Here is a 26,737-nt window from a genome sequence, read left to right on the forward strand (position 1 = left end):
CACCCACAGACACCTGCAGTTACTCCATCAGGCATCTCCTGGCTCTGCCTTGGGTTGCCTAGGTCCTGCCCATGCCCAGCAAGGTAAGTGTGGGATCATAATAACCACACTGTGGCCATTCACTGTCCACCCACTACGTGCCAAGCATTTTGCAGACAAGATCTCCTTCAAGACATGCTCATATCATGGTCATCTGACCTACATGACAGTCAGGCTTAACCAAGGTCACCAAGCTGATGAGTAGATCTGGGGATTCAGACTACATCCCCAAGGGTCCACCAGAAAGCCTGGCACACAGTAGGTGTCCAATAAAGGTGTGCAGACCGTCAAGGGCCTCTCTCCAAGCACACAGCTGCAGGACCAGTGCACCTACAGTCTCTCCACGCAAGTATGGCTACATCTAACCCAGGTGTCACCGGCCCTTCTCCTCCTTAGCCACCACTTTGCCACCTGAGAAATCACAAGATCCAGAAAAGTGTTAAGGACCAAAGCAAAACTCTCTCCCTAAACTATCCAATTTAAGTGCCTGGAGTGGGGGCAACCTGGGTGGCTCAGTCAGTTGAAAGCCTGACTCCTGATTTTAGCTCAGGTAATGATCCCAGGGTCAGGGGAGCCCCACGTTGGGCTCGGCACTGACCGTGGGGCCTGCTTAAGATTCTCTCTCTCCACTTGCCTCTCTTTCCATCTCACACTCTAAAAAAAAATAAAAATAAAAATAAAAAAATAAATGTCCAGAGGGGATGGGTGGATGTTATCTCCTAAGGATGAGGAGGGGCAAGGCTATTCAAGGGGCCTGCTGCCCCTGTGCCTCAGTGGCCCCATCCCACATGTTCTGGGTAGATCCCTGACAAGCACACTGCACGGGGCCAGCCCTTTCCCTAAAAGTTATAACCATGTCAAACATAAAAAGATCTAGAAAAATGCAAGCCAACCCTCTGTCTGCACTGGTCACAGTATAACAGCTGGGTGGGGTGGGTGTGGCAGCTGGGGGACCGCACACAGGCCTCCACTCTATCACACGTTTCAGGTAAGAAAACTGACTTGTGGAGAGGGAGTCATTTCCCCCAAATTCACACAGGTGGCAGGACTGCCGTTTGACTCTGGGCCATCGGGCACCAGGGCCTGGGCTTCCTGCGCAGGCCCTCAAAATCCAAGGGGCCATTAAAAATTATTTTCTTACTTGCTTACTTAGCCCACAGCCCTCAGTTCCTCGAGGTTGGACGCTGCTCATGACAGGGGTCTGGGCCACAAGGAACCTTACTCTGAACCAGCTACAGATGGAGCCAAGAAAAGGGGAAGAGAAGGTGACTTGGCTCAGATTTCATCTTGCCCCCCCGCCCCAGCCCCCCAGGCTCACCTCCATCACTGCGGTTAGCACCACCACGTCGTTGATTATTTGGTGTTTGTTTCCACCATCCAACTGTGAGCTCTTGAAAACAGAGAGGAGGTCTTTTCCACTACTCTATTCCCATCATCAGGCACATTGGATGGCCATGTAGGGTGTAACAGACCTTGCACTGCACAATCCAAGAGGCACCATTCCACACAGTGGCTCAAGTACTGGGTGTCCCCATGGCACACACCAAGCACTCTGTATACACCTGACACGCAGATGGACAGATTAACACATCAGTGGCCAAGTGAAGCAGAGATGACCTTCCAGGGCCAGAATGGGCACCCCATTGGCCACCATGATGCCATCTCATATCCCACACCCACAAAGCTGGTTGCTTTCTTCTAATTTTTTTTTTAATGTTTATTTTTGAGAGACAGAGCATGAGCAGGGGAGGGGCAGAGAGAGGGGGAGACAAAGAATCTGAAGCAGGCTCCAGGCTCTGAGCTGTCAGCACAGAGCCCGATGTGGGGCTTGAACCCATGAACCACGAGATCATGACGTGAGCTAAATTCGGACGCTCAACCAACTAAGCCACCCAGGCGCCCCATAAAGCTGATTTCTAAACCAACCCTGGAGACATGGGTAAAATCAACGCATATTTTCTTCTAATCTGGGATCTTTAGACAGCTGTGTTAATGTTCAAAGCTTACGTAGGATGTGCCTTCAATAATCAAGGCATAATGGATCCATTTGCTTATTTAACACATTATACTGAGCATCTACTATGTGCCAGGCACTGTTCCCAGTCCTGGGGATATACAAGTGACCAAAAAGCCCTCATGGAGCTTAAATTCCAAGGGAAAGGGAAAGGGAAAGGGAAAGGGAAAGGGAAAGGGAAAGGGAAAGGGAAAGGGAAAGGGGAAAGGGAAAAGGAAGGGGAAAGGGAAAGGGAGAGAGACAGAGAGAGAGATAATACATGAAGTAACAGATCCAGACTTGGCTGTCAGGCAGTGGTTAGTACCACAAAGAAAACTAAAGCAGAGAAAGTGGAAAATCAAAGGGGGGAGTGGGGGGTGCTATAAAATAGTAAGGATTTTTTTTTCAGCAAAGGCACCAAACTTCTACTCCAATACATGTTCTTCCAGTGCTTGCAGTTACCAGGTAAGGGGCTCTCCCTTACCCTTGGGGTGTAAGGGTCCCTGCCCTTGGACCTCCTAAGTGCCCTTGCCTGGGCTCCGTGTCCAGCCAGCCACTGGCCCTCAAAACCAGCACCTCGGAGCTCTGTTGTTTATTCTCAAGAAGGTTCTGGAACTCTGCTTGGGCACGGGCCAGCAGGCAAACCTCCCTCAAGGGAAGAATCCCAAGTCGCTGCATTACAGTCAACGCTTCGTTTTTGACCAAAAACGGAATTGACCGGCTGCATCGCCTGGCCCAATCCACCAGCCTAGGCCCAGAAAGTTCTTTGTACTCAGGAGGAAGAAATATGGCTACTGAGAACAGCCTAAAGGTATGTGCCATCTGGACGCTGGACTCTCCAGCAGCTGTTCGGTGTTTATGAGAGACTTTTGCAATATGGGGCGGTGCTTATGACCCACTGTTACCACTGTTAAGGAAAGAAAGAAAGGAAAACTGATGGCTGAATGCACAGAGGGCACTCCTCTGCTCGGGAGTAAGGCTGAGGCAAGACAGACACAGACAGACCCTCTGGCAGGTGGGTGAGTGGATGGACATTCTTTTTCCTGGTTTTGTGGGTTTTTCTGCAGCTTCCAGCTGTCTAAAATGAGCACATATTGATTCCCTAATCAGTAAAAAAAAAAAAAAAAGAAAACTGCCAGCAAAAATCTGAGAAACAGAAAAAATTAGACATGAGGTTGAGAGATGAATTAAGTAAGGTTCTGAAAAGTGGGAGAAAGGTGTTTCTCCCAAGATGACAGGAAAGAACCTGGGGAGCGTGGAGTCAGAGCATATGCTCTATTTTCGGGGGGGGGGGGGGGGGGAGGAGTGCTGCGCATTGTAGGATGCTTAGCAGCGTCTCTGGTCTCCACCCTCTGTGTTAGCACCGCCCTCCTCCATCCCAGCTGTCACAACCAAAAAAGTCTCCAGACACTGCCAAGTATCCTGGGAGGCACAGATGTTCCCCCGCTAAAAACCACTGCTCTAAATTTTAGAGCAGTCTTCCTAATAAAGACACCAGAGTACATAGGAAGGTTCTTTACCTTCCGGATACAAAGGTTAATGAGTCAGTTTGTAACTCTCTTTGCCACCGAAAGGAAAGGAAAGGAAAGGAAAGGAAAGGAAAGGAAAGGAAAAAGAAAAGAAAAGAAAAAAGAAAAGAAAAGAAAAGAAAAGAAAAGAAAAGAAAAGAAAAGAAAAGAAAAGAAAAAGGAAGAAAAAAGTTTCCTACAAATCAGTGTAATAAATCCCTGCCAGGACTGGTCAGTATCTTCTCTTCCTAAGCCTACTTCCTGTTACCTCTACTATTCCCTACCCCCCTGGGAAAGAATCCCCCCAAACCAACAACTCTCCCCCTTCAGCCTGGGTGTTCTAAAAAAGATCTGATTAATCCAACAAGGGAAAAAGTTTCCCTTTAGGGGAAGCCAAAAATGTGGCTCAAACAAATTCAGGGTCATTGGCTCTTGGAAACCTGCCACAGCTGAGCAATATCGGACCCCGATGCCAAGCTGCAGTGCCGGGGGCCCCTCCGAGAGAGGGAGAAAGTGAAGACGCCACCCAGCGTGAGTTCAGACCCACAGCGCTGAGGACTTCTGGGGGTGGCTGTACGGCTAAATTGGGAAAATGACCCCGCAGTGGTGCAAGGGTGGCATTTTCATTGCCAAATTAAGTGCTGACGTGGCCAGAGGAAAAAAGAAAGAAAAAAAAAAGTAATTGGCAGTATTCTGTGTTCTGCACCAAATGCTTTGGATCTGGTGGTGGTGGTGGAGGCAGGGGAGTGAAAAAACCCATCTGTGGTCAGCAGAGTTTAAGGATGCTCCCTGTGCACCTGGATACAAAGGAGGGAGACCTCGTTCGGGGGGGAAAAGATTCAGTAAAAGGCACACGTGTCACCTGAGAGAGCATACAGGGTTGTTTTCACCTGAAGGAAGCTGGACTGTGACGTACAGGGGCCGTGGGGATGCCTCATCCAGCACGTGGCAGGGGCATGACAATCAGAGGAAGGCAACCCTGAAGCAGGAGGGAAGCAGGCTAGACTTAAGACAGAACTTTCCGACCCCAAGAGCAGAGACACGTAGAAACTCATTCCCACCAGGAATGATAAACTGGAGGCATTTCTTGCCTCACGCTCGCAAAAGGAAACACTTTTAATACCAAGAGGGTTCAGAGCAGCACAATTTAAAACAGCCAAAGCATGGAAACAACTTGACCTGTCATCAAGGGATGACTGAATAAACAAAATGGGGTGTATTACCCAGCCACAGAAAGGTTATCAAGTATAGACATGTGCTATCACACGGGTGAGCCACAGAAACATCACACGAAGCAAAAGAAACCAGCTCACTAAGGACCACACGGTCTAGAATTCCATTTACATGAGAAGCCCAGAACAGACAAATCTAGAGGCAGAAAGATGAGCAGGTGCCAGGGACCTAGGGGGCTGGGAGAAAATGGGGAGTGATTGCTAACGGCTACAAGGTTTTCTGGAGGGGTGACCGGAATGTTCTAAAGTTGGTTTTGGTGATGGCTGCCCAACTCTCAACGTGCTAAACATCACTACACTGTATGCTTTAAATGGGAGGATCGTATGCTATGCCAACTGTATCTCAATAAAACGTGACAAACCACTGGGGCTCCTGAAGCACACTAATGCAGAGGCAATGGATGAGCCCTGACCCCAGGCAGACACATAAAGCACCAAGGGAAGGAGCAGGCGACTGAAACTTAGGCCAGACTTGAGGTCCCACCCCTGCCAGCAGCCACTGTGTCCTTGGCCAAGTTGCTGCCGCTCTCTGACATTCACTGGATGCCCCCTGCATTGAGACCAAACCCCAAACTCCTCACCCTGAAAGGCCATCTCCCACCACTGTCCCTTCACCCACCGTGGTCTGGCCACCCTGGCCTCCTTTCCGTTCCCTGCGTCAGCACACTGTTCCCTGGATTTTCTCCTTGCTGGCAACCTTCCATGCCAAGGTCACCTCCTCAGAAAGGGCGTCTCTGACCACCTTGCATGGCCAGGTGTCATCCACATCACTCCCCAGCTCATCATCCTGTGTGTTTTTTTTTTTCTTCATAGCACTTAACGCTCTAGGAAACCATTTATTTCTTGATTTGTGTTTTGCCCTTTTCTCCCAACAGATTCCAAGGTTCATGAGGATAGGGATCTATCCTCATTCACTTCTGTCATTCACTTCTGTCTCCCCAAAACCTAGAATAGTGTTGTTCTAGGAATTCCTGAATTCCTAGCCCCCAGTAGCTCCGAAAGTGACTGTATTTGGAGACAGGTTATCTGCATGTGTAATGAGTTGAGGTGAGGTCATTAGGGTGGGCCCTAACCCCATATAACTGGTGTCATTATAAAAAGGGGAAATTGAGAGACAGAAACACGCCAGGTTTCTGTGTGAAAGATGGAGGCAGGTGTGGGGGTGACACATCTATAAGCCAATGGCCGCCAGCAGCTCTCCAGAAGCCAGGGGAGGGGTGGAACAGCCCTCCCTCAGAGCCTTGGAAAGAATCAGTCCGGTGAACACCTCGGTCTTTGGCTTCCATTCTCCCAAACTGTGAGAGATTAAATTTCTGTTGCTTAAGCCGCTCAGCCTGTGGCACTTTGTCAAGGAAGCCCTAGGGACTTAATACAAGCACTCAACACATAGTAGACGCTTAATAAAAATCTGACTACCTCGATGAAGAGTAGACAGCTCTTTCTTAGGGACCGGCCCCATTCACAGCTACAGGAACCCAGCTGTCCCTGACACAGAAGGGACAAGTTTCCCTAAACCTCACTTTCCTCACCAGTGAACCGGGAATCACAATTCTACTCCCTTGTGAGTCGATGGAAGCGGTCAACAAGGGAACTCCGGCAGAGAACAGGGGCCCCGGGAAGCCCTCAGCAAGCAGCGGCTGTGTCTTAGATCCGTATCACAGACGTTCCGAGAACAAAAGCACCCGTGCAAATTGCCCAACGAGGCAGTCCCGCGGCCCTGCCCCTGTAGACAGTCTATCTGAGGCCTCCCTGGGGACAAAGCACATAAAGAACGTGCCCCGGAGGCTGGGGGAGTCTGTAATTTGCTCCTGGAGATGGGAGATCAGGGCCGGAAGAGCAATCTCTCGTTTTCATTCTTAGCAATCGCCGCAAGCCAAGGAGCAAAGGTGTCAGATGACCTCTTCCCTCTCTGTGGGGTCAGAGCTCCAAGCAGAGAGGGGAGGAGAGGAGCCTCTGAGATGCCAGTCTGAGTTATGAAACACAGGGCAGCCTGAAGGCGGCAAACCAATCCCCTGAAATTTAAGCCAACAGAGAAGAGAGGACAGATTCTTAGAAGTCTCACCACAGAAGCCTTCAAATAAGGACAGGGTGAGGTTCCAGCTTTTGGAGTCCTGGCCTGAGAGGACACAGTGGGTGCGGCAGGTGGGAAGGGGGCAGGTCTGCACTGACCTGGCAGGTGCCAAGGGCATGGGGTGAAGAGATGCGCACTCTTCCCGGGGCGGGTAATGACAACAGCTGTCATGGCCCGAACACTGTGTGCCAGGCACTACGCCCAAGGCTCTATGGAATTCAGCACATGAAATCTCCACCGAGTGCCAGAAGACTGTTCTGTTATTATCAGTGGGGAAACTGAGGCTGAGAAGGGTTTGGGGGACCCTAGTAAGAGGGGCAGTGGGGGCACCTGGGTGGTTCAGTCGGTTAAGCATCCCACTTCGGCTCGAGTCATGATCTCATGGTTCACGGGTTCGAGCTCCACGTCGGGCTCTGTGCTGACAGCTCGGAGCCTGGAGCCTGCTTCGGATTCTGTGTCTCCCTCTCTCTCTGACCCCACCCTCTCTCTTTCAAAAATAAACATTAAAAAAAAAAAAAAAAAAAAAAAAGAGGGGCAATGGGACTCAAACCGAGGTCTTGCCAACCAGCAGCCTACAACCCCCACGACCCTCACATCTGTTCTAGATTATGCCATACAAAGTCACTGCTTCCCACAGCCTCTTGAGAACCTCACCCCCGTCCCTGTGCCTGTGGAGAGAACACTGAAGCTCGGCCCAGAGCCACATCGCAGGAAAGTAGCAGGACTTGGGCCCAGATCTGCTGCCCCTGCCGCAAAGCGCTGGGACCCCCTCTCAATGCGGCCCCAAAGCGTTGGGACCCTGTAGAGGCTGGCCCGCTGCTGACAGGCCACTGCGGAGGGGGTGTGGGGGAACCTCCGGGAGGCAGCGGGGGTCCAGTGAGGCACCCCGCGCGCCCTACCGTCATCCTGCTCAGACTGCTCCTGCTCGGTGCTGGCGTACGTGCGCAGGAACTCGGCAAAGGCCCCGTCCCGGGCCAGCAGCTCCTGGTAGGAGCCCATCTCGGAGATCTTGCCTCCAGTCATGACGATGATGACATCCACCTGGGGCAGGTAGCTGATACTGTGTGTGACCAGGAGCCGTGTCTGCGGGCAGAGCGGGGACCCGCGAGTCAGCGCCCGGGCATGAGCGCAATTCCCCTAAGCCCAGCGGCCAAGCTCGAGTCTGAGCGCCGGGGACGCCCCCATCTATGGGTGCCTCCCTTCAACACTCACCTGCCAGGAGCTGGGGGGCCGCAGGGAGGGAAACAGATCCCAGCCCCACACTCCAGGGTCGGGGGAGAAAGGACCAATACAAGTACAACACGGCGGGTGCTGGGGGGGTATGAGACCGAGGGTGGAAGGTTGCAATTTTAACAAGGGTGATGGGGAAGCCTATCTGTGAACAGAAATCTGAAGGATGAGAGGGAGGCAGGGAGGGAACCATGCATGTGTCCAAGAACAGAAAAATGACACAGATACAAAGTAATCTGTGTGCCGTGGCGTCATTTTCTTTTCAAGTAATCCCCCACCTCCCAAAAGACACTACAAAACTTGTACATCTGTATATATTTTATCCAGTTAAGTCAAGGTTTGGAAGGACGTTCATCAAACTACACGAGTCGGCAAACTTTTTCTTAAAGGGCCAAATGGTAAATACTTTTGGCTTTATGGATCCTCCGGTTGCTATGGCAACCGGTGGTGAAGTTGCCACAGCGTGAAGGTGGTCGTACATACGATGGAAAAAGATGGTCTGTGACCCAATAAATATATATTATATAAATGAAATATGTATATGTGTTATATATAAATATAAAAATCTATTTAAACTCAATGCAATTTGCACATGTCACACATTTTTTTTTTTCCCCCTCCAGATTTTTTCCAACCGCTTCAGAAATGTAAAGACCAGTCTTAGCCAGTCTTAGCTCAAGGGTGGTACAGAAACAGACAGCAAGTGGCCTGGTGACACCTGTCTCCTGAGACAGGGCCTAGGACGCAGGACAAAGGAGGGCCATTTTTTTTTTTTTTTTTTTGCTTTACGTATACACTCTTACACTCTTTTAGATTTTTGATAACGAAGTTTTTTAAAATGAAAATTATGTTTATCCAGAATTTTTATGGTGTGTACAGGATGATGCTTACAATAGGTTAAGTGGCTTGAGGTCCATTATGTATACACATGACATGATAACCTATTTATAAGGCTTGAAATAAGAAAATCTGCATGAGGTAGGGTTGTCCAAAATTGCTTTTTTTTTTTTCTCTGTTGTGTTTTTCTGAATCTTCTCTATTTTCCCCATGGACATGTGGAAAATACTTCTTTCTTTAGAAGAAAAAAACCGAAAAGCAGTACTCCTTCTCAACCATCCTATAATTCCCCTAAAAATGATGATGATGATGATGATAAACAGGTGAGGACACATTTCCTGCCATGTACGGGCGCTATAGGCACTTTTCCTGCTCCAAACCTCCGTCCCTCAGCCTACAGCCACGTCAGCAGGGAAGGGAAAGCTGCCCCATCAGTCAGAAGGGATAGGATGTCCCTCTGCAAAGCCGCCCATTATTAAATCGGGAAGAGGAGCCTCCTTTGGCCACGTGAAGGCAAGGACTTCAAGTCAGTGTCAAGGACGTCCCCCTATAAGGACAAGAGCAAGAAAGCATGTCCCAGAAAGGCATGCAAGGGAAGCATTAGAAACGTGTTCTGAAGTCCAATTAAAAAAATGGGGGGGGGGGGGGCACCTGGGTGGCTCAGTTAAAAAAATGGGGTGGGGGGCATCTGGGTGGCTCAGTCGGTTAAAGATTTGACTTCGGCTCAGGTCGTGGTCTCACAGTTTGTGAGCTTGAGCCCCGTGTCAGACTCTGTGTGGACAGCTGGAAGCCTGGAACCTGCTTCGGATTCTGTGTCTCCCTCTCTCTCTGCCCCTCCCCCGTTCATGCTCACTTACTCTCTCTCTCAAAAATAAATAAACATTAATAATAATAATAATAATAATAAAATAATCCTGAAAGGTGGGAAGTGAAGGATTCCCAAAGGGGGCACATTTTGACTGATCAAATGCATGAGGACGGCCAGAGCCGAGCCCTGGCCCTTCGGCAGGTACCTTGTTCTTCAGCATCCCCTTGGGGCCAACCACATTTTCAAATATGTGTTTTCCCACATGGGCATCCACCGCCGACAGGGGGTCATCGAAGAGGTAGATGTCAGAGTCACAGTACACGGCCCGGGCCAGGCTCACACGCTGCTTCTGGCCCCCAGAGAGGTTCACGCCCTGGGGAGAGACACGGCAGAAGGGGGGGGTTCCTAGGGAGCCCTGCTCAGGAGGCAGCAGACCCCGGCTGGCGGCCCTGGAGGGCTGAACCGCCTCCCCTCGTCTGAGCAGGAAGCAGAGGCATGAGATTGTATCTGCACGGACTGTGCTCAAGGCCGACCACGGAATCCAGCCTCAACCCTAAAACAGGCAGAAGAGAAAACTGGAGCCCCTGGGAGCTGCTGAGCAGACAGCTGGCACAGCGTGGGCATTTGGCAACCGTGGCACCAAGCAACAGGAAGGCTCCGGATCTTGGAGTCTGACAGAAGGCACCGGCAGATGCCGTAACGAGCCCGCTGCCGCTGCTTTGGTTAATAGCTACCACTTTGGCACGCTTGCTCTGATCTCTCACTCACGGTGAAACCACAGAGAGCCAAGGCAGGCTGCACTCTGGGGGTGCCGAAATTCCCCCCACCCACTCACCAGTAGGAAGGGCACCGATTTCTAATTCACACCAGGGCGCTCCATGGAGCACACCGCAGCAGTCACAGCTCTCCCTCCGACTACAGATTATCGATTACCGACTGTCATTTCCGTCTACGGCTGGGAAGTCCAAGTGGACCCCCGCCGGGTTAACGGGGCCCAGTCTCTGCTGAGAGAGATGCCTGCCCTCCCTACACACCCAGGTGGGGTTCAGGCAGCCAGGTTCTTTTTGATGGCCCCTCTGGCCACAGCTCTTTGGCCCGGGGCAGACGTCAGACCCAGTCATACTCTCTCGCTCTAGACTTTTATTGGCAGCCAGACCGGGACTGGCTGAGGAGTCTCCATGTGGCAGAAACAGACACGTGCGTTAAAACAACTAACTCAGGGCCACCTGGGTGGCTCAAGTCGGTTGACCGTCCAACTTTGGCTCAAGTCATTATCTCACAGTTAGTGAGTTCAAGCCTCGCATCAGGCTCTGTGCTGACAGCTCAGAGCCTGGAGCCTGCTTCGGATTCTGTCACCCTCTCTCTCTCTGCTCCTCCCCCACTCACGCTCTGTCTCTCTCTCTCTCAAAAATAAGCAAACATTAGTGGGAAGGTGTTTGGACAAGTCACTTAGCCCCCTCTATGCCTCTCTTTCTTCAACCATGAAATGCAAATGACAGTCAATCCCCTCTCATGGGCTTGCCATGAGGATGAAATACATAAAAATGTCTATCACGGTACCTGGCACAGAGCAAATGCCCAACAGCTGCTGGCGACCATATTATTTTTACTATTATCGCTGCTTTGAAAGGGACTGTGGACATCTGAATCACTGGCACCCCTCCTCCCTGTAGAGCGCCCTGTCATGTGACTCCGCAGTCACATGACTGCAAAGGCGAAGGGCACTTCCTGCTCTCCCATCTTTCAGTTCAACCAGGTGAAAAGGACAATATGCCTTAACGGACACCATGTGGTTTTTCTGTCTCTCTTGGGCTTCTGCTGTCACCATGAGAAGGGTGTCCCCCTGTAGAGCTATCGCCCCTTCAGCCGAAGCCCCAGCAAAAAGCCATGCGGGGCGGACCCCAGCCAACCCCATGGCCTACAGGCGAGCTCAGCTGGCCCGTGACACGGTGCAGAGCTGCCTGACTGAGCCCAGTGTGGATCAGCCAACCACAGTCAAAAGGGAGAAGAAGTGTTTAACATAAGCCCCTAAGATTTTGTGGCTGACTGATACAGGCGCCATGCTGAGGCTGTACCGACTGACCTTCTCACCAATCTCTGTCCGGTCCCCGCTGGGCAGGATCTCCAGATCTGGGAGGAGGGCACAGGCTTCGATCACTGCCTTGTAATACCGTTCCTGGAGCGGGCGTCCGAAAAGGATATTTTCTCGGAGAGAATCATTCTGAATCCAGGCCTGCTGGGGGACGTAGGCCACTGAGCCCTAGGCAGCAAATACAGAAGGCAGCAAGACAGACAGACAGACTCGGTTAACAAGATGGCAGCTGGCCCATCCACTCGCCAGGAGGATTCTACTTCCCGAGACGCTCAGCAAGGGGGAAACTGAGTCACGACAGACTCAGATGCCAGACCTGGGATCAGACCCCACACTAGGTCAATCACAGACTCTAATATCAGGAATTCAAGAGCGGAAATCCGCATTAGTGAGATTACAGGTCTGTATTTAGTTAAGAATTCACTAAATGCCTCTAGCAGTGAACAAAACTCCTGCCTCTCAAGAAGTGGGGCACCTAGGTGGCTCAGTCAGTTAAGCATCCGACTTCGGCTCAGGTCATGATCTCACGGTTTGCGAGTTCAAACCCCAAATCGGGTGAGCTGTATCCCCGATTCGGGCTCTACAATGACACTGGAGAGCCTGTGTGGGATTGTCTCTCTCTGCCCCTCTGTGGCATTCTCGGATTCTCTCCCAATCTGTCTGCCCTTGCTCACTTGCACTGTTTCCCAAAAATAAAAAAACTTAAAAAAAAAGATAAGTCCCTGATGTGATAAAAAAAAAAAAAAATTCTTTGATTACAGTTTGGGGTAAATGCTAAGACAGAAAAAAATGAGTCCTTTAGAAAGTCCTTTAAGGGGCACCTGGGTAGCTCAGTTGGTTAAGTGACTGACTCTTGGTTTCAGCTCAGGTCATTATCTCACGACTTTGTGGGTTCAAGCCCCACATTGGGCTCTGTGCTGGCAGCACAGAGCCTGCTTGGGATTCTCTCTCTCTCCCTGTCTTTGCCCCTCCCCTGCTCATGCTATCTGTCCCTCTCAAATAAACAAACTTTAGAATAAATAAATAAAAATAAATATATACATCAATAAAAAGTCCTTTAAAAGGGAGCCAGGATGACTCAGTCAGTTCAGCGTCTGACTCTTGATTTCAGCTCAGGTCATAATATCACAGTTGTGAGACTGAACTCTGCACTGGGCTCTGGGCTGAACATGAAGCCTACCTGGGATTCTCTCTCTCTCTGTCTCTCTCTCAATAAATAAATTAAAAAAAAAAAAAAAAGTCCTTTGAAAAGAGAGACCTAGCTTGGGTCATCAGGGAAGGATTCCTTGGGGAAATATCCTTGATGAAATTTAATCAAGGTTACTTCTATGTCAAATCATCGGTTTCAAAGGACCAACAGGTGAGGGTTAGTTGGTGTGACAAAGGAAAAATGGAAAAGCATTCCAGTCAGAGGGAACAGCATGCACAAAGGTCCAGAGACAAGTAGAACCTGGCACATCCAAGGAACAGGAAGGCCAGGATGACTGGAACATCGTGTGAAGGGGAAGACAGGTAGGAGTGAGCTGGAGGGCAGCAAGGGCCGGCCCACCCCAGGCCAGGGATCCAGGTGAGGAGCCTGGGCTTTACTGGAAGGGCAAGGGGAGCAAAGATTATTATTTTTTTTTTTAATGTTTATCTATTTTTGAGAGAGAGAGGGAGAGAGAGAGGGAGAGAGAGGGAGAGAGAGAGAGAGAGAGAGAGAGAGAGGCAGGCGCACAGAGCGTGCATGTGTGCGAGCAGCAGAAGGGGGCGGGGGAGAGCGAATCCCAAGCAGGCTCTGTGCTGCCAGAGCAAACCCCGATGTGGGGCCTGAACTCACAAACCGTGAGATCACGACCTAAGCCCACCAGGAGTCGGACACGTACCCGACTGAGCCACCCAGGAGCCGCTACGAGTGAAGGTTCTTCCATAAGGGAATTCTAGAGGGATACGGTTGGGAGAGGGACCCAGGTATTTCAAATCTCAATCTTCATTCTCAGATAAATAACTAAACTAATACCCTAACTGACAGGAGGCCAAAATGTCACAAAGTCTCACCACAGAACCCACAGAAAATTCAGACATGGCATACCCAAGTAAAATATTTGGAGAAAATTAATATTTTAAACACATTTCTAGCATGCTCCTTTGCAGGGCAAAATAACCAGTCAGAGAAATCAGTTCATCAAACCAAATACTCAGTGCACCCTCAGCTTCTAAGAGATGCATCATTTCTGCATTTAAAGCCTTTTTTTTTTTTTTTTTTTTTTTTTTTTACTTTAAAAAATGTTGCTCTCTGGGGGACATGTGACAACATCTAGACCCTCCTGGTTATCACAACCGGAGTCGGCTATCAGCATCTAGTGGACAGAGGGCGGGAATGCTGCTAAGGATGTGACACAGCATAGGACAAGCCCACCACAGCAGAAAACCATGCAGCCCGACACGCCAAGAGCGCTACGGTGGTGGAAACGCATTAACGACGCAGAACACAATGTGGACAGTTTGGAGCGTACTTCCAGAAACGTAGGGCACGCTGCCCATTAAGCTCACTTTACAACGTGTACTTTCAAAGCAGCGACGGAATATTTCCGAAAACCACAGCTAAATGCCTTCAGTGTAGACCCAACTAACGTAACGTATACTTTTCTAGCGACGCATATCAGGCTAAAGGGCCTCATATAAACAAACAAAAACACCAAACAAAAAAACAAAAACAAAAAACCCAAAGAACAAAAAAAGGACTTTGCTCTGAAATAAAAACAACTGCATAAACCAGCATTCCTAGGAGGAGATTCCAAGGGACAATAGTTCTGGGGATGCAAATAGTTGCACAGGCCAAGTATGCCCGGGACACACTGGGTTAACCAAACTTAAATCAGCTTTCTTCTCCATGTGGGACTTCTCAGAACCTTTACTTTATTCACGTTTATTTTAAGTCTCCAAGAGGGAGGGGAGCTGCGTGTGCATTCTCTCCCGAGCCTGTCTGAGCCCAGAACTCTCCTCCTCAAACAACCGCAGGATGAGTCTAGCAGACCACACTGAAGGACTGGCGTCCAGGAAACTTCGAGGGACGCTTCCTACTCCAGGGCAACTCCTTCATGGTGAATCAGCTAAACGCAAAACAAGGCTCTCGACTTACAGCGAGATTCGTGTGTTCACTGAAGCAGCCTCTTAAATTCTCTCTTGAGGAATATTCCAACTTAGCTCCAAGTCCTGTGCATTTTAAAAACCAATAAATCTCTAGTTCTTCTTCCATTCTTCTATTAAGAATTCAAGGAAACACTCAGAATTTAAACAGCTCTCTTAACCAGAATTCTCCAACACAATACCCCAAAGACACAGATCAAAAATGTTACATTTTGTTACATTTATAAAAAGAGATACAGACACAGATCCACGGACAGAGACAACAAGCCAGAGGGACTCACGTGTCAAGAGAGACCACAAGATGCACACTGAGGGCCAGAGATGGGGAGAGGATTAGAGGCAGTGAGTGGACCAGGGAGCATCCGTGTGTTCACAGAGTATTTATCGAGTGCCTACTACCTGCTGGGCACTATTCTCTGTGTTAGGACACAGCGGGAAATAAGCGACATCAACTCTGGCCTTCGAGGGGGCACAGAGAAGAGCAGGGCGAGTGCGAGAGAAGGAGGCAGACCTCGCTGCTCTCGCTTCCTGCACAGGGGCCGCCATCAAACAAACCACAGCATCGCACTTGACTCTCCTCTCAGGCCAGCCACGCCCCCACCCCAGCCCCCTCAGTCCTTGTCCTACCTTGACAGACACGTGGCCCTCCACCTTGTCCATCTCGGCCAGGAGTGCTGAGAGCAGAGACGACTTTCCACAGCCCACCTGGCCCACCACGGCCACCAAGGAACCTTCCGGAACGGAGAAGGTAATGCTGAAATGACATAATGTGCTCTGCCTCAGCCACACCCTTGCCTGAAACAGGTGGTGACCCACCAGAGCTGGATGTACCCAGAGCGGAGAGAGGCGGACGGCAGGGCTGGAAGGAGCCTTCCCAGTCTGGAAATGACCACCGCTGCCCCTACTGCTAAGCTTGGCTCAGGGAGTGTGCGAGGGCCTGGGCACATGAGGCTCCAGGCAGGCGCTGGGATGCGCACGGGTCTTAGAGACGCAGAGGCAGCGGGAGTCACCTGGGCGGCCAGATCATGATCAGGGGGCCAGATTAACCATGCAGGCGACCTGAGGAACAGACAGGAGCCTCAACGTGAACTGTGAAGGAAGAGTAAGCAGCACCAGACACAGAAACCCAGGAAGAGCTTAAGAGAAGGCCCAAGGGTGTGAACGAACAGGTGTGATCGGGGCTTGACAAATCGACGGCACAGGACGAGGCAGAGGGGAGTAAGGCCAGCCCTGAAGAGGTGGGTGGGCAGCAGGCACGCCCGAAAACCTCAAAGCTCGCTGTGCTGGGGGCCTCGGAGTTTGAAGCGGGGGACCTGCCATGGAGGAATCCGAGTCTGAGAAACACATCTCTACGGAAACCATCCTTTCACAAACGATGGTACCCCAAGTACGACAGTAAGCTCCAGGCTCCACTGGCAAGACTGCCTGTCCAATGACACGGGCCAGTCGCTGGCTGCAGTCAGGGCCTCTTTGGGTTTACTCACCCTGGCTGTGCTTTTCGATGGATGCCGTTACGATTTCAACATATTAGTGCAGGCGTTAGATTCTGCTATCGCAGACTGTTTAAAGCTCATGAACCGATTATGCTTTTGTTCCTGTGCTGAGGGGCGAATGGATGAGGGGGCCACAACAGAAGAGGACGCCCAGTGAGGAGGCTCCTGTGACTGTCCAGGTGAGAATGGGTTATTTTTATAGGGTGAGGAGAGAAAAGGTTTGGGTGGGGAAAGGTTTGGGGAGTTCAAGAGCAGAAGTGGGGGTGAGGCGCATGGAACAAAAAGACAAGAGAGACAGACAAGAGAGAAAAGCTAAAATTGAAGCAGGCAGGAGTGAAGTTAGACATAAGGAAGAACTTCCCAAGCATGCAGCCCCACCATGAATTTTCCAGGTGTAGAAAGAATTTTACCAAGATTCTTTGCTCTAGAGAGTCTGTCCCCCATGCTTCCTCAGTCGATATACAGCAATAATTCGGCTACCCAGTGAGGAGGTAATTGTTAAGAGGCATGGGGGATAAATTTGGCCCCTAAAAAGGTTCCTTCTGGCCCTGTATTTTGGGGACTCCTTTGAGGAAGCCTGACAGAGCCAGTGAGAAAGGCCTCCCCAGCTCAGAAACAAATAAGAGACACTTGACAAGGTGCTTGGGGAACCAGGTCAATTCCTGGACACTGTGTGCTTTGGTACCAGATGGGGAGGTGGCAAGGAAGGGTGACTCGGCAGCTGTAGGCCTGGGAGACGACAGAACAATTCCATCCTGACAAATCCCTTCTGAAAAAAATTCCTTTCAGCAGACCCAAGCCTGCCTGCAACCTGTAACATCACAGCCTTAGACCCAGCCTGGCCGATCAGTACGCTCTATCTCTCCTGGCACAGTGTTTGGCTCAGTGAGGGGCACATGACCCAACCTGGACCAATAAGAGCCAGCTGGGTCTCCCACCAAAGTAAGAGGCACACTGGGAGCTGACGGGGGCTATTTCCCATCATGAGTGGGGAGGCAGCTTGAGAAGGAAGCAGCACACAGGGAAACCAAACAAAGACAAGATGGAGAGAATCCTGATGGCACAGAGTCCCTGGATCATGCTGTACCTGACAGTGGCTCTGAGTTATGCAAGCCAAAAACTGTTGCCTAAACCCATCTGTGCATGGTTTCTGTCTTTTACAATCCAAGGGAACCCTCTGTGCCAGCACACTCTCATCTGCTCCTTCCTGCAGCCCTAACAGGTAGGACTAGACCTATTTCCCCGACGGGTACATTGAGGCTCAGAAAGGCACAGTGGCTTATTCAGGGTCAAAGAGCTAGAGTGTGGCTGGAATCCACATTTGACCAGAGCCTCCTGGCTCTCTGCACGTCCTGGCTTACCCATTCAGCGTTGGAGGGTCACTCCTGGCCCATGTGAATGTGGCATTCTTCACAGTGATGCTGTTTGTGCCCCCACCTGAAAAGCACCAGACACAACAGGTCAGGCACAGATGAAGCCTGGGGACTGAGCACGAGCAGGAGGCTCTCTTTTTTTTTTCTCTTATCTTTTTTTAAGTTCAATGGCAGGTGCTAGAAACTTGCACTAGACATTATCTGGTTACATTAGCTCTGGTTTCTAAAGAACCCCAACCAGACCCACAAAGCAGAAGGAACCACAACAGGGCTCTGCCTTGAAGGTTACACCATCCAGATGCCCATCTCGCACAGGGTGGGGGGAGCCCCTGGGGGTTTACTCATAGCTCTGAGGTCCCCGTCCCCCCATCTTGGGAAGATCGGGCAGCTCTGGCTGGGGACGCTGAGCAGAAGCCAGGGTCAACAGGGAACAAGCACTGCTCTCCATCAGGTGGGCCTGGCCCTTGGTCCTCACCACCCCTAGGCCCTTGCTTTCAGTTCAAAGTGGGGTCCTTTGCTACTGGATTGCAGAGCTACTGGATTGCAGGGTGGCCTCCTAATGCACCTCCCTGGATCCCTTCTCCCGCCACCCCTGCTCCCATCGCAGCAGGTCCAACTTCCTGAAACAGCAGGCACGTGAACTGTGAAAAAGCAGGTTGTGCAACAGGAGGTGGGGTATCACAGGGTGGATGGGGGAGGGAAGAGCGGTAAGACAAAGTCTACATCCTGTGGATAATGGCTCCTTGGGATTCTAAGCTCCCAGCACCTCTTCCTTTACTTTCTCTCCCCTTCTCTCCCTTTTATACTTTATGCCTCCTTACTTAAAAAAAAAAAAAAAAATTTTTTTTTGACCCTTCATTATGAGCCTCCGTAAAACCACCTAGAGATAAGATGGGTGTGTTTTCAAGCTGTCAAATAAAGAAGTAAATTCCCCCACACAGAGAAGAAACAAAAGCCCATTGCAAGAGGAAGTTACTGGTTAACCTAACCTAACAAGCCCGGTCCCCAGGCCTCCCTGTCCCGTCCCGTCCAGATATAACACAGACCAAGGAGGAAACTGGAAGGTGCTATTTAAGGAATTTAAAGAAAAGCCACTTGAGTCAGACAAGCTAGAAAACCACCAGACCCGGCCGGGAGTGGCCAAAGTGGCCCCATCTGGCACCCAGGGAGCGTGGATAAACATCTCAATAAGTCAAGCAGCCTAGGAGACTGTCATTAGGGTGGAAAGGGGGTGCTGAGGCCCGGACCACACGAGCAAGCCTGGGGTTTTCCAGAGGCCTAGGGGTTTTCCAACAGGACACTTGCAGGTAATTGTGAGCAATTTTACTACTCTGAAACCTCCATGGGCTGTCCCAAATTTCAGGCCTGCGTTAGGCAGAGAAATGTGACCAGGAGTAGATGGCACCGTACCATTTACGGGGGGGGGTTGGGGGTGGGGGACTAGGTCCTCAGGATGGGAAGAGGGGAGGGGGGAGACTAGGTCCTCAGGATGGCAGAAACTGGTAACCACAGGCCAGGAATGTTGAGAAGAAGATTCCAGCATCCGGTGAGCAGTGGTTCTTAACCAGGGCAACTTTGCCCCCCAAGGGATATAATGCCTAGAGGCAATTTTGGTTGTCAAAACTGGGGTGGATGCTACTGGCATCTAGTGGGTGGAGGCCCGGGATGCCCCTCAGCACCCTATAAAGCAGAGGACACCCCCCCCCCCCCCCCCCCAGCAAAGGACCATCTGGCCTTGAGTGGCAGCAGTGCCGAGGCTGGGGAACCTGGCCGTAGACGGCTGAGTTGGAAATGTCCCAGATCGCTCCTCTCTTACGCTAGGGACGTAACGGCCACCACAACCACTGGGTCAGCGGGCACCGGGCTAAGCGTTGCACACACCACCGAAGACATCTGAATGCCTACTTGGTGCCAGGTACTACTTGTACCTTACAACCAACGTCTACACACATTCATGCCTCGGACAGTATTTATTGGGCTCCCGAGCCTGACTGTTTGAGTCCAATCCCCACGTGGCCATGTCCTAGCTGGAGAGCCTTGAGCCAGTTACTTAACTTCTCTGTGCCTCATTTTCCTCATCTGTCGACTAGGACTGATAATAATGAGATGGACCACATAGAGCTGTGCTGCTTGGTGCATAGTAGGTGCTCAATAAAGCTCAGTGAGGGAGACACTGTCCAGTGGACTGGAGCACAGATTCCACTGGCCGGCTGTGGGTGCAAATTCTGACTCTACTTCTTACTAGCTGTGTGAGCAGGTCACTTAGGCCAGTTTCCTCATCTGTAAAATGGGGGTTTCCACAGCTCCTCTGTGTGATGTGTGAGCAGCGGGTGGGGTAGTGTCTGCATGTCCTTAGAGCAGAAAGTGCATGACAGGAGTGTCACTTAAGTGAAAAAAGTCACTGCTGGTAATGCTATGAATATTTATTATTAAGTGCTTAGAGATATAGCCATGAGTAAGATCCCCACTCAGGGGGATTGATGAGGAAAGGATAAATTAGTAAGCTACAAAAAAAAAAAAAAAAAAAAAAAAAAAACCAAAAAAAAAAAAACCCAAAAAACAACAAAACCCAATCAACAATAAAAATCCACGTTAACACCCTGCTAGAGAAAGGCACCTTCATCCTCATGACCCATATGGGGAAACTGAGACTCAGAGCAGTGAAGTGACCTGCCGAAGGACAAGAGCTAGAAGGTTGGAGCTGGTCTCCCAACATCTGTCCTTGGTTTGCCCGCCCATCTGCCCAGAACAGAATCAAGATCTGAGCCCTGGATCCTGTCCCTCGGCGGGAGGCCTCACCTCTAGCTGCCTCTCGGTGAGGACACACCAAGGAAACAAGTTGAAGTTCAGCCGCCTGGGCGGTGCAAGATAAGGCCACCCCACTCTGCAGAGCCCCCGCTCCCTGGGGCCTCGCAGACGGGCTTCTGGGCACAGCCAAAGCCAAGGGTAGCCTTCGAGGTACAGAGGAACCAAATGCACACACCGTCTTTCCCAGGCTTCCGCTCGATGCTGTCGGCCTCCAGCTCCTCGTGAGACAGAAAGATCCTGAGGCGTTTGAGGGAGACACTCGCCTACAGAGAAGGCAATTACAGGGTGCAGTTATTTTTAAAAGCATTTTTGCGAAAACAGACCGAGGCCGACTTTCAGTGGTTTCCTCTGGGTGTGGAGGGGCCCACATCCTCCCTCATTTCTGGAGGCTCTGCGTTTCCTACAAGAGCGGGACTTAGAATAAAAAACAGAACAGGTTTTGGTTCTTGTTTGTTTTCCTTTAAAAGCCCACGACCCGTATTAAAAAAGAGGGTAGGGGGACTGCCCCAGATGACAAGGGACTTGTAGAAACAATGACCAAAGGCAGTGGTCCCGGGTAAGGGTTAAAAACTTGCTACCAGTGGGGGCACCTGGGTGGCTCAGTCGGTTAAGCGTCCGACTTCAGCTCACGTCATGATCTCACAGTCCGTGGGTTTGAGACCCGTCTAAGACTCTATGCTGACAGCTCAGGGCCTGCAGCCTGCTCCAGATTCTGCATCTCCCTCTCTCTCTGTCCCTCCTCCACTCGCACTCTGTCTCTCTCTCAAAAGTAGATAAAGATTAAAAAAAATAATAATTAAAAAATTAAAAAAACTTGCTACCAGTGGATAACTAAGTCCCTGAGATACAATGCAGAGTGACCACAGTCAACAACACTGTTTATGAACTTCAAGTTGGCATCTTATTGGTTGCCACCAGAAAAAGGAAACGAAAATTGTGTGATGTGACAGAGGTGTTAGGTAACATGCCAGAGGTAATGCCATTGCAATACGCCAGCATATGAAATCAACACACTGTGTGTACCTTGAATTTAAGCAACGGTACTTATCAACTCTATCTCACTAAAGATAAGTTGAAAGAAAAAAAAAAAAGCAGAAGAAATTTATGCTGAAGCATTTATGGGTGAAATGTCAAGAGGTCTGGGATTTGCTTTGAAATTCTTCAGGGGCACCTGGCTGGTTAAGTCTGTGAAGCATGCGACTCTTGATCTCAGGGCTGTGAGTTCAAGCCCTGAGTTGGGTGTAGAGCTTACTTAAAAATAAAATCTTAGGGGTGCCTGGGTGGCTCAGTCGGTTAACCGTCCGACTTCAGCTCAGGTCATGATCTCACGGTCCGTGAGTTCAAGCCCCGCATCGGCTCTGGGCTGATGGCTCAGAGCCTGGAGCCTGCTTCTGATTCTGTGTCTCCCTCTCTCTCTGCCCCTCCCCTGTTCATGCTCTGTCTCAAAAATAAAATAAACGTTAAAAAAAAATTTTTTTTTAATAAAATCTTAGAAAAATACATAAATACATAAATACATAAATAAGTTTCTTCAGCAGAGAAAGAAAGGAAGGAAGTGGGGCAGGAGAGGAGACAAGAAGATTTAGACGAACCAAGTGTGGCAAAATGTTGAATCTGGGGGAGTGCTACACACAGTTCATTATTATTATACTGTTCTCTCCCTACCTGTGTGTACGTCTGAATTTATTCATAATAAAAGGGGGTTTTATTTGCTGGCTTATTTTTTTTTTTAAGTTTATTTATTTATTGGAAGAGAGGGAGAAAGCACAAGTGGGGGAAGGGCAAAGAGAGAGAGAGGGAGGGAGAGAATCTCAAGGAGGCTCCACATGGCCAGCACGGAGCCCAACACAGGGCTTTAACCCACGAACTATGAGATCATGACCTGAGTCGAAGTCAGATGCTTACCCGACTGAGCCACCCAGAAGCCCCCATTTCGTTGTTTATTTATTTTTTTTTAATAAAGCATACCAACAGAGCTGTACAACCCAATCTTAAGGCTGATCTGTGGCTGAAAATGGGGTTTTCAACATGAACGCGTTCAATGCTGGTGAGAAAAACACGAAAAATACTACTGGCAGGAAAGTGGTGGGAGCGTCACAGAGCGACTAAGTGGCCGGTTTCCTCTCTTTACAGGGTCACTGTGTGGACCTTATTAACTCTGGGTGGGTCTGGGTTGGGGTTTTTCCAATGGTGGGTCAAGGCCCATCAGTGGGTTGTGAAATCAATTTAGTAAGTCCAGAGGTGCATTCTTTGAAAAAGCAGGTGAAGATAGGGCAGGGTGGAACAGACCAGATCAGAACAGGATAAAATATTTCAGAATCTTACAGAGCACCTGGCTGCATTCAATATTTGCTTTGTATGCTCAAATGTGAGTTTCTTGCCAAGAGGTAAAACGGATTCCTTTCTTTGGGCTATAAGCAAAACAGCACAAAAGCCCCCCGTGGGGGCCTCATCAAGCCAACCGGGCACGGTGGGACGGGTCACACAGAGGGAGTGGTACAGAGGGGGATTTGCGTCATTTCTCCTCCTGCTTCATGTCCCCAGAGAATCCCTCCCTGACCCCCCACCCCCACCCCAGCCTCGCCTGTACCTGCACGATGCTGCTGATGACCATGGGGAGAATATTCAGGGGAAACCGGAGGATGTTGAACAAGGCCAAGGACACGAAAGCTTTCTGGGCATCCAGGATGTTGTTCTTGTCGACAGTCACGTAGACGGCAAATGTAGACAGGGCCACCTGCAAACAGAGCGTCCTTTACTGACTTGTGTCCCCTGGGCAGTGTGGTCAGACCTGCCCCGTGACAGGCCGCCAGACGCAGGTGAAAACGCCTAAGACAGTGTCTAGAACACGGCAAGCACTCAGTAAACACTCAAAGAACTAGATAAGTGAGTGACCAGGAGCTGGAAGTCCTGGCCTCTGTACCAACCTTCTCCAAAGCACACCGTACAGATATTCAGAGAATTCCTCAGTAGTGGAATCCCACCTCTGGGCCGTTGCCCTTGCAACCTTCTCTGCTGGAAACAACCTTCCATCCAGACAGTGGCCTGGCTCCTCCCGCTGACCCTCGGAGAGGCCACCCCACCCCCCTCTGCCTGAAACAACCCTGTGACTGCACCTGCTGCACCTCCCGCATATCACAGCACCTACTGCTACCTTTTACTGCAGGACTGTAGGTATTTGTTGTCGGTCTCTTGCACTACAACATAAACTCCACCAAGTCAGGCGTGTGCTTTGTACAGGGCAGCATTCTCGGTACCTAGGACAATCCCCAGGCAGGATACCTCCTCTCGCCATGCCTCACATGCCTGATCCGTGAAATGGGTGTGGAGGCGACAGGGAATGCCACTATTTCAAGTTCCTTCCAGCTCACAGAATTTATGATTTTATATCCCCGGGAAAGGAACATTTAAAAAAAAAAGGGGGTGGGGGGGGAGGGATCAGGGCACCTGGGTGGCTCAGTGGACTGAGCATCCGACTTCGGCTCAGGTCATGATCTTGAGGTTCGAGCCCCACGTCAGGTTCTGTGCTGTCAGCGTGGAGCCCACTTCGGATCCTCTGTTCCTCTCTCTCTCTGCCCGTTCCCTGCCTGTGCTCTCTCAAAACTAAGTAAAACATTAAAAAAAAAAAAAAAAAAAAAAAAAAGAGGGGCACCTGGGTGGCTCAGTCAGTTAAGAGTCCAACTTTGGCTCAGGTCATGATCTCATGGTTCATGGGTTTGAGCCCCATGTCGGCCTCTGTGCTGACGACTCAGAGCCTGGAGCCTGCTTTGGATTCTGTGTCTCCCTCTCTCTCTGCCCCTCCCCTGCTCACCCTTTGTCTCTCTCCCTCTCTCTCTCTCAAAAATAAATATAAAAAAAAAAAATTAAAAAACAAAAGGGAAAACAAAAATAACGGCCAAAGGTACCACTTTTCCCAGAAGTCAGACTTGCATTAAGCCCTGGGGTGCCTCCTGGGATTTTACTACCCAGGCTGCAGGCCGACCAGGATGGGGGTTCAGTTGTCTGAGACAGCAGCACATTACCTCCCTGACCAGGAGAAAGGGAGGACGCCCTCAATAATCCAGGGCCGGGCTGCTCAGCTGGGGAGGGAGGCATGAGATCACCAGGGGGATTTCTGTGCCTCTCCCTTTACTGCTGGCGACACAGAATTGCCAGGTGTTGCCGGGCGAGGCCAATAAGAGGTGTCCCACGAGATCACCCAGGACACGCTATCAGAAGCAATCTGGACAACCCTGGACCCCGACAGACGGACACAAGTCCCTGCCCCCCACATCAGCCCCAGGATCACAGAGCCATTAAAGGCTTTCCCTGTGGGAAATAAACTGCCCAGGCCTCTGCTTCCCTAAGCTCAGAGCAGGCTGCCGGGAGCCAGGATGTCTGAGTTTGAGCCCTGTCCCTGGTGCGGCAGTGGTCCAGGGCATTTTCAGGGTGTCTGCTGCCCCATTTCTTTGCTACCTACTGGAGGGTAACACAGCTCAAAAATGAAAACCAACAGCTTTGCCGGGAATCAGCTGTGTGACCCTGTGTCACCTCCCTACTCCAAGCAAGCCTCTGCTTTCCTATCTACAAAATAAGGGAATCTGGCTCCACGTGCACAGGGCTGCTGGCCGCGACAAAGCAGGCATTTAAGCAAAGTGCTTAGCACACTGCCCGGGACACGGTAAAACGCAATATATGGCAGCTGTTTTTATTTCTGGTTACAGGACCCAGTCCAAACTCCTTGGTCCACTCTTCCGAAGAATCTATTCACCGGGCCCCAAGGGCAAGGCACTGCAAAGGAGAGCTGGAGCTGGTTCCTGTTCTGGCTCTGAGACATCAACAAGCTACATGACGCACTAGGCTCTCAGCTGAAGACACTCTCACTCAAAATGCCCGATAGATCCACACAAAGGAACAGTATTCAGCCATAAAAAGGAATGAAGTGCTGACACGTGCTACAATATGGATGACCCGTGAAGACACGATGCTACATCAAAGAGAAGCCAGAACGAGCATCAAAGACCGTGTCTTATGTGATTCCAGGGATAGGAAACGTCCACAAGAGGCAAACTACAGAGAAAGAAAGGAGATGAGTGGGGTGCCTGGGTGGCTCAGTGGGTCAGGCGTCCAACTCTAGATTTTGGCTCAGGTCATGATCCCACGGTTCGGGGGTTCGAGCCCCATGTTCAGCTCCACACTGGCAGCACGGAGCCTGCTTGGGATTCTTTCTCTCCCTCTCTCTGACCCTTCTCTGCTTGTTTTCTCTTTCTCAAAATAGATAAATAAACATTAAAAAAAAAAAAAGTAGGTTAACGTGTGCTAGCTAGAGCTGGAAGAGTAGGGAGGGACTGTCAGTGACTACAGGGTTCCCTTCTGGGCTGTTAGAAATGTTCTGGAACTAGACAGTGCTGATGGTTGCACAACCTCGTGAACATATTAAACACCACTGGGTTGTATGCTTTAACACAGTGAATTATATTTCAGCAAAAACAAACAAACAAACAAACAAAAAAAACTAAGAACAAAAAAACCACCTCCTAAAGTCAGTCTGCTTTACTTAGTGGAGAAGCCAAGTCTTGACTCAGGCCCCAGGGCTTGTCTGGTTTGTAAAATCCTTTCCCTGTAACTTGCCTGACCTCCTCTCCTATCCGCCGTGGCCTCCATGACTATTCCCTCTATGGGGTGGGCACAGTCCTGCCACAGGGCCTTTGCATGTGCTTTTCCCTCTCCTTGGTGGGGGCCCTCACTTCCACCGGGCCTTTACTCAAGCGTCACCTCCTCAGTGAGGTGCTCAACCACCCTTTTTAAAACCACAAGCCCTCCCTACTGCTCTGTCTCGCATCTTTTTCTTTTCCGTAGCCCCACGGATTAGCGTGCTATATGGTGTATTTACTATCCGCACGAAGACAGGGAGCAACCGCACGTGGCCCATCAGTTCCACAGCCCTGGCTTCTCCAGGAAGTGGAGTTCATTCTTCCTCAACGACTAATTGAGCACCTGCTGTGTACCGGCACTGTGTGGCGAGGAGCGAGGCAGGCTGGGCGTTCCTGAGACTCACAGTCTGGGGGAAGCAGGTGCCAACGGAGTTCTCTCCAGCAGCGGGGTATCTGGACGTGTGTGGAGGCAAGTGAGGTCAGCGCAAAGA

The 26,737-nt window shown here is 50.4% G+C and overlaps 1 protein-coding gene and 1 long non-coding RNA gene across 5 annotated transcripts in view; one reads left to right on the forward strand and one right to left on the reverse strand.

Annotated features, from left to right (window-relative positions):
* The window catches only part of ABCC1 (ATP binding cassette subfamily C member 1 (ABCC1 blood group)), a 141,858-nt gene that overhangs the window by 28,593 nt on the left and 86,528 nt on the right, over window positions 1-26,737 (reverse strand). For both annotated transcript variants that reach the window (XM_078440284.2, XM_078440283.2), the window contains exons 13-19: window positions 23,204-23,350; window positions 20,789-20,876; window positions 17,794-17,869; window positions 15,567-15,693; window positions 11,802-11,978; window positions 9,924-10,091; window positions 7,743-7,926 (exon numbers count right to left, since the gene is read on the reverse strand). In XM_078440284.2, coding sequence (XP_078296410.2) covers window positions 7,743-7,926; window positions 9,924-10,091; window positions 11,802-11,978; window positions 15,567-15,693; window positions 17,794-17,869; window positions 20,789-20,876; window positions 23,204-23,350 — 967 coding nt within the window. The remainder of the gene's footprint in view (window positions 1-7,742; window positions 7,927-9,923; window positions 10,092-11,801; window positions 11,979-15,566; window positions 15,694-17,793; window positions 17,870-20,788; window positions 20,877-23,203; window positions 23,351-26,737) is intronic.
* Window positions 2,754-26,711, forward strand: LOC144614791 (uncharacterized). 3 transcript variants are annotated; one of them, XR_013552965.2, is made up of 3 exons: window positions 2,754-2,843; window positions 16,545-16,611; window positions 26,452-26,711. It is a non-coding gene; the product is annotated as an uncharacterized LOC144614791 (long non-coding RNA). The 3 variants fall into 3 exon arrangements; XR_013552966.2 differs by lacking the exon at window positions 26,452-26,711 and adding an exon at window positions 25,317-25,627; XR_013552967.1 differs by lacking the exon at window positions 26,452-26,711 and adding an exon at window positions 17,222-17,304.

This window comes from Panthera onca, chromosome E3 (genome assembly GCF_046562875.1).
Source record: "Panthera onca isolate mPanOnc1 chromosome E3, mPanOnc1 haplotype 2, whole genome shotgun sequence".
Taxonomy (NCBI): domain Eukaryota; kingdom Metazoa; phylum Chordata; class Mammalia; order Carnivora; family Felidae; genus Panthera; species Panthera onca.